Below are 11,213 nucleotides of genomic sequence, written 5' to 3'. Positions count from 1 at the left end.
AAAGTACTATGTCTTGTTATAAAACTTACGTGATTCATATTTTCATCTTCAGACTTGTGTAAATATTTCAAACACCATTTTTATTTTAGTAATATTATAAGCAGCTTTTATTATCTATTGTCAGTCTTAAATAAATACACTTGTTCATATATAAAACTTGTTTTTTTTTATAATAGTAGAATGTGTATACATAATTAAATAATTATTTTTAAATAAATCTACCCATCTCTATTCACAATAAATTAAAGTTGATTGAAGGTCAATCTTATTATTGATTAAATTATATCTTTTCGGACACATTTTTTTTGCTTTTCGAGCGTCAATATTCATCACATTCTCAAAAATAATTTTACCGCTGTTCTGTGATGTACATAAATCGAATTAAGAAATAATATCCATACCTAAAACGAATGAATATGTATAAGTAGTTTTTTTATTCACTGACCCAGCCACACTATACAGGGTGTCCCAAGAAGTAGTGATATACTGAAGCTGGGAGGTAGAGGACCTAGAGGGCTATCTGAATCACCCCCATGTATGTTCCGCGATTTTTCGTATTTTAGGAGTTATGATTTTTTTTAATTTTTGACCTATCGCCGAGTACGATGAGATTTTTATTTATGGTGACGTGAATTATTGCGGTAGATGCTTGATTTATTTTGTGTGCTACGCTGATAGATAGGCCAATTCAGTATGGTAACATTTACTATCGTTAGATCTTTGAATGGAATTAAAAAAAAATTAATCCCAAGAAAGATAAAATTACCCAGTATGTTCACAACTTCAAGGGCGCTTAGAAAAATAAAACATACTGGGTAATTTTATCTTTCTTGGCATTAAATTATTTTTTAATTCCATTCAGAGATCTAACGATACTAAATGTTACCATACTGAATTGGCCTATCTATCAGCTTAGCACACAAAAAAAGTCAAGCATCTACCGCAATAATTCACGTCCCCATAAATAAAAATCTCATCGTACTCGGCGATAGGTGAAAAATTAAAAAAAAATCATAACTCCGAAAATACGAAAAATCGCGGAACATACATGGGGGTGATTCAGATAGCCCTCTAGGTCCTTTACCTCCCAGCTTCAGTATATCACTACTTCTTGGGACACCCTGTATAATACCTTGGAGGATATAACCAAACGGAGACGCCTTGTTTGTAATTTTCTATACAAAACAGTATAACCATAGAGTACAACCGATTTTTGCGGGGGAGGGGCACGTCAAATGTATAGTAACGTAAAAATAGCCATGTCAGATAAACGTCAGTCCATGCAGTGTGTATGGCCATTGGCCTTATAGAAGGTAGGATCCTATAGAAGTGGTATACGCGTGCCTCCGTGAGGGACAAAACATACGCAATGCGACACTATGATTGGTCGAATTTATTTGTTGCCCACCATAATCCATACTGATTTACGGTGGGGAATAAAAAAAAATTGAGACTGACAAGGACACGATAATAGCGCTTTCGCTGCTACTCCTACTGAAAGATACATAGGACTATCCCGTTCGGTCATTTCCCCCCACCCCTCATGCCAGATCCAGTTATATACTAGCATATACTAGATTCATGATTGGCCTCCTATTTTCGACAGAGGGGAACGACTGTTAATGGCTACTCCGCTTGGTTATATCATCTAAGATAAATACCCATGATTCACATAGTGTGCGCCCCAGTGAGTTTTCAAATAACCTAATCGCTAAGCGTGTCGACATCCACTTCCTCGTTGTCGTCGGGTGCTTCTGGGTCCCGGCCCGGAGCGCCCGCGCGGCCCTCCTTGGTGTGCCGCCACTTCATGCGCCGGTTTTGAAACCATACTTTCACCTGTTGGTAAAGAAAAGTTTTATTAAAGATAAAATGCAGTCATGATGGGAATATGTACGTAAAGTATTAAATAGTTTAGCAAATTTAACGAATGATGAATAAAATTGAAATATTCACTCAGGTGCAAGAATAATGGATTTAGGTAAGAATTCAAAAGTATGCTGACTAAAAATGTGTGTAGACAGATTTGTTTCAGGAGCCCGATTTTTGAATTTCGATCGCTCGATTTCGTCACTCGAAAATCGGTGGAAAACGGCGAAAAGCCGATTTTTGAAATACGTGCGATAGAAATTGGGAATCTATTGGTATTGACCACTCGTTTTCCACTCGGTCCCCAGGTCCTAAACGTAAGTAACTTTTTGGCAGAATATCTCCCAAAAGAAGTCCACCCGTCATTCAATAATTTCGGTACGAGCCAAAACTACGCTATCGCATTTAGAAAAACTAGTGGCTATTGCCATAAAAATGTAATCAGATTATTATCTGATTCCAACCGACTGTTACTTTTTTTCGAAAACCTAGGCACCTACTGGGTATCTATGGGACATACACATTTTATACTATAAAATTTATAGTATGGTGTGGTATGGTTAACTCGTTCACGTCTTTCCTGTAGACATAGCAAAGTTAAGAAAATTGAAAGCTAATTTTTACGCTACACCCGTAGGTAAGTGCCTCCTGACTTTTAGATGACCTAGCGGTAAGATAAGGAGTTCGGCTCCTAAACCGGAGGAGGTAGGTTTAAACTTCTACCAACTTTGGTAAAAGAAAATATTGTAAGGAAACCAGAGTAGGTATGTAGGTACCTAATCCGTAGTTCCTCAAGGTTGGAAGGTCAGACCTCAGTCGTTTTCGGTAACAGCAATGCCTGATCCAATTCTCGGGATTAGGTTGCCAAAAGCGGAGTCTTTGCTTTGTAAGGACCAAACTTGGGAAGTGCTAAAATGTAGGGCAGTATAGGTAATGTATTAGGCACCTGCGCATCAGTAAGGCCCAGCGTTGCCGCCAACTGCCGCCGATCCGGCTTGGTAATGTATTTCTGTATCTGGAACCGCCTCTCGAGCCCTTTCCTTTGCAGGTTACTGAAGACCGCGCGCGACCACGAGCGCTTCCTCTTGCCAGTTGACGTGACGTCACAGCGCGGCGCTGACTGCTGCGGGGGTGATGACGTCAGTGGGAGCCGGTATACTGTTCAACATAATGGTATATGTTAGACGAACCACTTTTAAATTGCATTAAGTTGTTTTACAAGGGGGCAAAGTTGTTGTTTAACCCCTATGTTTCGTGTTAATATTGACACCCGGCCAAGCAAAATTGAACCACGAGCATAACGAGTGGTTCGAAATGTGGAGTCTTGGGGGTTGCGAGGGTTTTAAGGCACAAGGGTTAAACAAACTTTGCTCCCGAGTGAAACAAAAAATTTCACTGCACCAAACGTGACGAAAATAGTATTTGTAAAACATTATTACAAAACGAATTCCAATGAATAGGTAGGTATTATTAAATATATTTATAATTCAAAATCATCACTTAAAAGTCAATTCTACCAGCCAATACAAGCAAACAACTCAAACTTTTCATTAGATTACTTTGCCACACATGTGGATAAAATGCAACTATCTCGTCTTAACTTTGCTATCAGTTTTTAAACAATCAAGAGAGCCTTTTGGACCCTTTGAACAAGAGACCCAGTTGGTGTGGTAAAAAATATAGATTTAGATATTTATTCTCACAAGAGTGACTGGAATTTATTTAACAATTTTATTCATATGCGGCGGCATCCTCAGCCGAAAGCCTCAAACGTCGCAAATATGCGACACTAGGTAGTAGCTACATATTTGCGGCGTTTGGGGTGGAAACCCTGGGGCCGTGGGGACCTAGCGCACGTAGCCTCTATAAGGAGCTCTCAAAGCGCCTTATAGAGGCTTCTGGCGACCAGAGGGCTGGCCAATATTTTGCCCAGCGGATCAGCATTGCCATGCATCCAGCGGGGCAATGCGGCCAGCCTTCTACCTAGGCCTACGACCTAGGCCAAATTTTTTATTTATAAGTTTTTATTTTTTAAGTGTTATTAAGTTTTTCATTAATAAAAGCTAAACATGTGATACTAAATTAATTTAATTTTATCCATTCATGTCAAAACAAAATACGGGAATAACTAAGTACGAGTATATATCTCTTAATGATCGTCATGTTCTAAATACAATAAATACTAGGTATACATTACGTTGAATATCAATAAATGAGAACATGTCAAATTTACACGATTGAATTTACAATTTCAAATGTCAAAGTCTATTATACTCATTTACTGAATAAAGTGGATTAGAGTCTGTGCGGAAAGAGAAGAGTCGTGGAATGTATGGGGCCCAATACAATCCACGACTCTTCTCTTTCCGCACAGACTATCCAATAAAAGGACCCTCAGTTGACGTTCAAATATTTCGTCAGATGTTTCCATTCGTAATTCAGCGGGTAGACGCTCGTAGTAGTATGCCCGTGACCTCAACACGTTTAAACTGTGGCAAGTTTTTTCTTACGAACATCAATACTTCGAATATGTATAGTGAGTAATGCGTCATTATTCGATTTTTCTTAAATAGTTCCTTACAAGGGTACCTGGGTTTAACTCCTGCCAGTAACCGTATCGCACGTTTCTGGAGTAGGTATACGCGATTTGCATCCGTGGAATTGCCCCAAATAACCGTACCCTAAGACATCAACGAGTGAAAATGCGAGAAATACTTATACGGCCTTCAGTGACTTCCTAGATATTAGTGGTTGTAGTTTTTTTTATGGCAAAAATAGCACTACTCAACCTATTAACATAGCCCGTCAACATGGCACTTCCAATGCAGATTTGAGTCAAGTGTAAAACCCAGAAATTTGGTCTCATTACATATAGGCATAGGCCCGTCAGCAATATATTGATTGTTATCCGCTATCTTATAACAAACTCATTCATTTAATCAAGACAACCGCAGTTTATGGGGAGGTAAATTGAGCATGTAACCTACGCTTTATATTGCACTATTATCTTACAATTAACGACGGTGAAGACGATGAAGTCATTGCTGTGGGTATATTCTTGGCATTTTACGTAGGTACTACTAAGTACTACATGTTTCTGAGCAGTCTTTATGAGTCTGTCAGTGGAAAAGTTTAGGTAGATCAGCATTTTAAGCTCTTAAAATTTATTTTGATAAAAATAAACTTTATCAGGTTATAGGTAGTTATTTAAACTACCTATAGCCTTTGTCTGCGATTTATGATTAGGAAAAGTTTTTTTTTTCGACTGTCCGTTAAAGTGTTCGTCTGGGTCGTAGAGTTGAACCAAGAAAAGTATGCAGCGATTTTGATAGCAGTGCAAGTGCGAGTGTTATTTTAAACGTCAAACTTCTATGAAATACATATGAAATACTATGAAATACACTTGCACTGCGTGTGCTATCAAAATCGTTGCCGACTTCTCTTGGTCTATAACTATAGTTACTTAACCCAGGAAATAGTAGGTAAGTAGATTGTTAAGTAAAGTAAATAGTAGGTAAGTCTAAGAGATGAAACCAAAGGGCTTCACCCGAGTTAAGCACTCTACTTTTTATTTTGAATAGGTACGAGTACGATGAAAGTAATAGGTAGGTACCTACATGTTTTTTTAAAACATGTCGAAGTACAATTTTTATAGCATTTCTTTAGGGTACCTAGGTACTTTTAATTAATCACTTAGGTAAAAGTATCGACAGTATATACATATACCTATCGACAGATATATTGTTATATTTTCATATGGAATTAATGGGGAGTTAAATATCAGGATAAAAATTTGTAATTTAAACCAAATTTCAATTGCTTATCGTAAAACAATGAAAAAAATCGTACTTGGAAAGTAAAATGCTCTAGTGCATCACTTTCTGCACACTTTTTAGAACCGCAAAAATTACACTCTAAGGCTATCCATGCAGATCGAAACACAACTCGGTTTTATCTCAACACAAACGCTCCATTTGATAATAAAATATAAAAAAAAAAAATTTAGTAAACATTCTTAATTCAGTGCAATTTTGTTTGTAAAATTTACACTAATTTCTGCCCCCCTCTAGACACAAATTTCTTGTTATTGCCCATATCTTATTGATTTATTATGGATGTCATACCCGTGGTAGGCCTCAAAGCGGGATGCAAATGCGTGTACGCCAACGACAGAGGCAGCTGCAGGATTGGAGGTTCATCCCTACAACACCGATATAGCGCTGCCACGCACCCTGCACACGGAGGCTCCGTCGGCGCGCGAGCCTCCGGCCTGCTCACTTCCTTATCTTTACTCAAAATACTCTCCACACTAAACTTCAACTTATTCGAACTCGAAACATCACCGAGCGACGTCATCGCGCACTCCTAACCGCCACTAAAGCATCTGAAAAACTGACGAACGAACCGAGAATCGACTCAAGCGCAGGCTGTGGGCGTGGCTTATTTTTCATGCGCTCTGATTGGCTAATATGAACTGGGCGTTGCGTGAACGCACCGTTATCGAGTGAGCTTTTGAGTGATGTTTTAAACACACTGCAGTTGTTTACAATAAAGTTGCGTTTAATGATTTTTATATTAGTTTGCAAGATGAATTCAATTTTATTACCCACATACTTGCGCCAGGCATCTGTTTCCAAGTATATAAGAGAGTACTAAATGGGAAATAGAATTGCCTAATTAAATATACAAGATGATTAAAATAAGTTGTTTTATTTTTAAGTAATATAATTCATCTCTTTTTTAAAAGTAAGTACCTCATTTTAATTCTGGTAATAAACAGGTCGGTAAGTATTAGTACCTACTCGTAAGGATACCCTAACAGTTACTACCTATTGGCAAGGTGCGAAGTCGGTGGAGGGGGAAGTGGCGCTGATCGTCACAAACACAGGTAATCTTATGGAATGTCGGCCATTAGTACTAGCGGCAGCCGCTTGAACTAATTTTACTCCATAAGATTTAACGTAGAAAGTCTGCCAAAATGAGGGCAGCACCAGTCGTGCACCTAGCGAATACCAACCTAATTACTGCGCGGAAATTATTTTGTTGTAGGTAGAAACAACTTTATGTTTGAGCACGATGTTAGGTATAGGGAGTAGGTATTAGACCAGGTATACTAATTAAGTACAACAATTTTTTTACCGTCAAGGTGTAACGATTATGTATTTAGTTAGGTAATTAATTCGAATACGAATGTCATATCAATAATCATATTCGCCGAATATCAGCGTTTTACGAAAAAGTAAGGTAGGTAGGTACCTAACTTATTCGTATTCCTCGAATATTAAAAATATGTATATTCGTAGGTTTTTTTCCGCGTACCTATCGAGTTGTACGCTAAGGAATTAAAATAAATAATAAGGACCTTGACCACCTAATACAAATTAAAGTTTTTAAAAAGTGAAAAGTCGAGTCTACGCTGCAGGTAGGTAGCATGGAAATAATAACCCAATATAAAATAAAATTAATTCAAAGAATAAATAAAGACAATTTTTTCCGTCGGGTGTGGTAAACGTTTTCTCCAACGCATAAAGGTCAAGTTATATAAGTCAAGTTGTAGGAATTAATATCAAAATCTCAGGTTCAACTGGTAAGACTAATTGGTAAAATTATACCTACTGGGAATGGCGGTGCGAGCTGAATATTCATACTGATCAAATTTTATTATGAGCCAACCCAAAAATAGGTAAAAAACATCACATTGGCTGTTTTACCTATACATTTTTGGCTGATCAGTTCTTTTTTCGCGTTTTTGGGGTTAGTCCCATACCTAGCAAAAGTTCTCTTCTTCTCCAACCTAGCGTTTTCCCGGCCTAGCGCCAGGGTCTGCTTTTCTGCTGTCTTCTCCACTTTGCCCGGTCTTCGGCATCCTCAGGTGTGAGATTGTTCTCTTCCATGTCCGTTATCACGACGTCCAGCCAGCGCTTCTTAGGCCTACCGCCTTCTTCTTCTTACTTAGGTCTTAGGCGCTTGCTTCCCATAGCAAAAGCTATTCACAAAATTTGGCCAGATACCTAAATGTAAAAAACCCCCGCATACATTTGATGACAAAGTTATATTTGCAGGGTGTACTCATGTCGGAGTATGGGGACTCCGTTATCGATGTAACTTAGGCTCCGTGTAGTGTAGCCTACTCTTCTGTAGGAATGATCTATTCTATTAGTAGGTACACCTATCTAGGTACCTGAATTTTAATGTAATCAATCATCACAAGCCCATCTTCTCATAGACAAACTAAACTGACCGAAATAACATCGCTTTTAAGCTCTAAAATCGATTACGGATGAGTTTATTTTGACTGTCAGCAAGCACCTGCGGTGTATCGGCCTCACCCGATATAGATCGAATCATTACGATACTGTTTACTTAATACCGACCACCTACTTGTAGGTATAAGATACTTACCAAATACCAACATACATTATGACGTTTTCAGAACTGGGAGGTGCTGGAATTTTCGCCGTCCTCGGGTCTCGGGTACGTCTTACATATCCCGTTTTTTTCAGGTTAGAAATTTTATAACCTCAAAAGTAGTGGCAACTTTTTACCTCCGAAATAAAATCTGAGTAACTATATACAGAATTATTGTGTTTTTTACATATAATTGTAACGAAATATTAGATATCATAGGAACCCTGGCATTTCGGAAAAAAAAATCATTACCACTACTTTTGAGGTTAGAAAAATTTAAATCTTAAAAATCGGTAAAAAGCAGGTTAAAGACAGTCTAGTCAGAGTTCTATAGCTCTAGTCAATAAACAGGAAAAATCAGTAACTGCTCACAATTTCCTCTAAGTATTATACCTTATTTGGGCTTTTTCTAAAATAAAATCGAAAACCCGATTCTTTCAAATCTGCCAGCCTATTATGGACAGCTTTATCCATCTTTATCCACGTGATAAAATAACTGTCACTGTTTAACACCGTGGGAAAGAAAGTGACGGACACCGTTTTATCACGCTGTCACGTAGACAAGAACGACCATCATATCCGTACTGGACATTCTTGGGCGCATTCTACTCAGAATCGACAGCACTCTCCATCCTACCATTAAAAAAAGATGTCCCAAAATGTCCATTCCATTACGTCACGTTTTTAGTATGAGAAAATTTTTCACTTGTATGTAACGTGACGTAGTGGAATGTACAATTTTCATACAAAATTTTGGGAGAATTTTTTTTATCATCAGGATTGAATATGCTAGTGATTATGAGTTGAAAGAACCCAAAAACACCAGGATCTGGGAGAATCGGGTTTTCAATATTTATTTTAGAAAACGCCCATTTACGTTGATTACATAACGGTATTACCTTATAGGTATCTATAGGTACCATCAATGTACAATTTTTCTCTCGATATTTACAAATAAGCTGCAAAAGCTGCTTAAACTCGAATTTGTAAGTAGAAATATCATACGCAGCAAATTATCAAATAGGTTTTACGTAAAGTAAGCATTAATGGCTACTTACGTGAATTATCACAACATTCTTATTCGTGTTTACACTAATAATGATTTAGAGGCAGCTGTGCCTTCATCCAATGCACGTGTGCGCACATTATAGTCAAACACTAAAAGAACTGAACTCATGATCAAATTATATTCATTTTATAGTCTATTACAATTGGATAAGACTCAAATTACACCAGTATTATGGCTACGTTTAATGCATATTATTATAACGAGATTATAGCTACTACAGCCTTTGATCCTTTTGGGCTTAGCACGGTAGCAGTTATCACGCAATATGGTATAAAATATGTGAATAAAACGTTAGTTACCGACGATTTTATCATGCATACTATGGTAGCAGACGATATATGGAGTTATCCACATTTGACAGCGGTAGATGACAGAAGACAATTTGCATAACATGGGGGTTGGATAATTTGACATATTATCCCATTTTGACAGTTCAACTTAGTTAATTTTATCTAAGTGCTTCTTAGGTGACGATAAGCCTTGTCGTGAAAGCAAAACTAGTGAATAAACCTATTACAAATACAAATTACAGGTAAATATCCGTTTTTCTATGATTATATTGAGAGTTATTAGTTGCAATGTTCCGCTATATATAATATAGTCAATATTTAATTTGCAGGGAAGTCAAATTTTATTATTCCTACTCGCGGCTGCTGTTGAAGAAACAAAGCGTCGAAAAATCTCGTGCATAGCTTTAAGAAACGCTTGCAACCCGTTTGATATGCCAGACGAAGAGTTTCGGCATATTTACAGAGTGTAAGGAGTGTGCAGTGCATTTATGTGCCGAACTTAACGCAGAGTCTCAAAACGGTGATGGATTACCAAAACACCTTAAAGGTAAAGCTTAATAAAATTGTAGTGTTTCTTTAAAGTTAATATGTATTCCATGTAAGACAGGCGTCTCAATGACAATGCTACTAAACTCTTAAATACTATCTCATATTATAATTGTAAAAATTAGTATGTTAAGATATTCTGTTGCACAATCTTATACTTATGCTACTAACTTACTAACAGAGGTTACTTATTTAAGCCACTTTTTACCTCAACATTCATATCCTAACCTAAAGGGGAAAGTCTACTTACCTAGGTACTTGAAAATATTACATCTATGTTCTTATTTGTTTTAGGTTTTTACAGTATTAGCTGTAATACTGGTAGCTGATGGCAACTACCAACGCGGGACTAGTCAAGATGATGGCTTGTCCATAGGCCAGACTACTGTAAGTCAATACCTTTCTCGAGCAACTTGCACACAGAAGGTAAGTTCTTTTGAGCACTGAATTAAGTACTTACTAGACATAAAAAACTGTGACGTTCCACTAGGCGTGTCTTAGTAACTTTTTTGAATAAGTATGAGTGTGGCTGTATTGTGCAATGAGATAGGTAACTATTGTTTGATAGTTATGTTAAGTAGTTACTGGGTCTAGGATACATACTGTTATTCTTCATATTCAATTATTCATTATGTGAAAAAAACTGACAATCACAATATAAATTCCTGAAAATCTACCATGTGTAATTTTAAGTGAAATTGTATATTGTGAGATAAATAAATCATATCATATCATAATCTGGGAATGCATTTAAGGTTTAACTAAGGCATCCAGTTCTAGTTCTAATGTGCTGCATTGTTGACAAACATACTTAGTCATATTTTTATTCAAAAAAAAAAATACAGGCCTATTGCTTGATGACTAGCGGAATGCGCAGCAAGCAGCAACCTCGAGTCTAGGACAAATCTTAACTTTCATATTTTTGGTGTGCATCAGTAAGCGTTCATATTGCTCTTCACGAGACTCCAATGGATAATACATATATATAAAAACTAGCGGATAATATATATAAAAACCAATGGATATTATTCCCC

General features: G+C 37.1%; 1 protein-coding gene across 1 annotated transcript; it reads right to left on the bottom strand.

Moving 5' to 3' along the window:
• Positions 1–1,666: 1,666 nt before the first annotated feature.
• On the bottom strand, positions 1,667–6,484 carry LOC134653276 (H2.0-like homeobox protein). Its single transcript, XM_063508600.1, has 3 exons — positions 5,991–6,484; positions 2,813–3,024; positions 1,667–1,836 (listed from the first exon to the last, which is right to left on the bottom strand). The coding sequence occupies exons 1-3, from the start codon at positions 6,220–6,222 to the stop codon at positions 1,705–1,707; spliced, it is 576 nt and encodes a 191-aa protein (XP_063364670.1). The 5' UTR covers positions 6,223–6,484; the 3' UTR covers positions 1,667–1,704.
• Between the last annotated feature and the right edge of the window lie 4,729 nt (positions 6,485–11,213).

This window comes from Cydia amplana, chromosome 13, assembly GCF_948474715.1.
Source record: "Cydia amplana chromosome 13, ilCydAmpl1.1, whole genome shotgun sequence".
In the NCBI taxonomy this organism is placed as follows: Eukaryota; Metazoa; Arthropoda; class Insecta; order Lepidoptera; family Tortricidae; genus Cydia; species Cydia amplana.
Note: the sequence above shows the minus strand (reverse complement) of the source record. Positions and strands in the feature narration are given on the sequence as shown.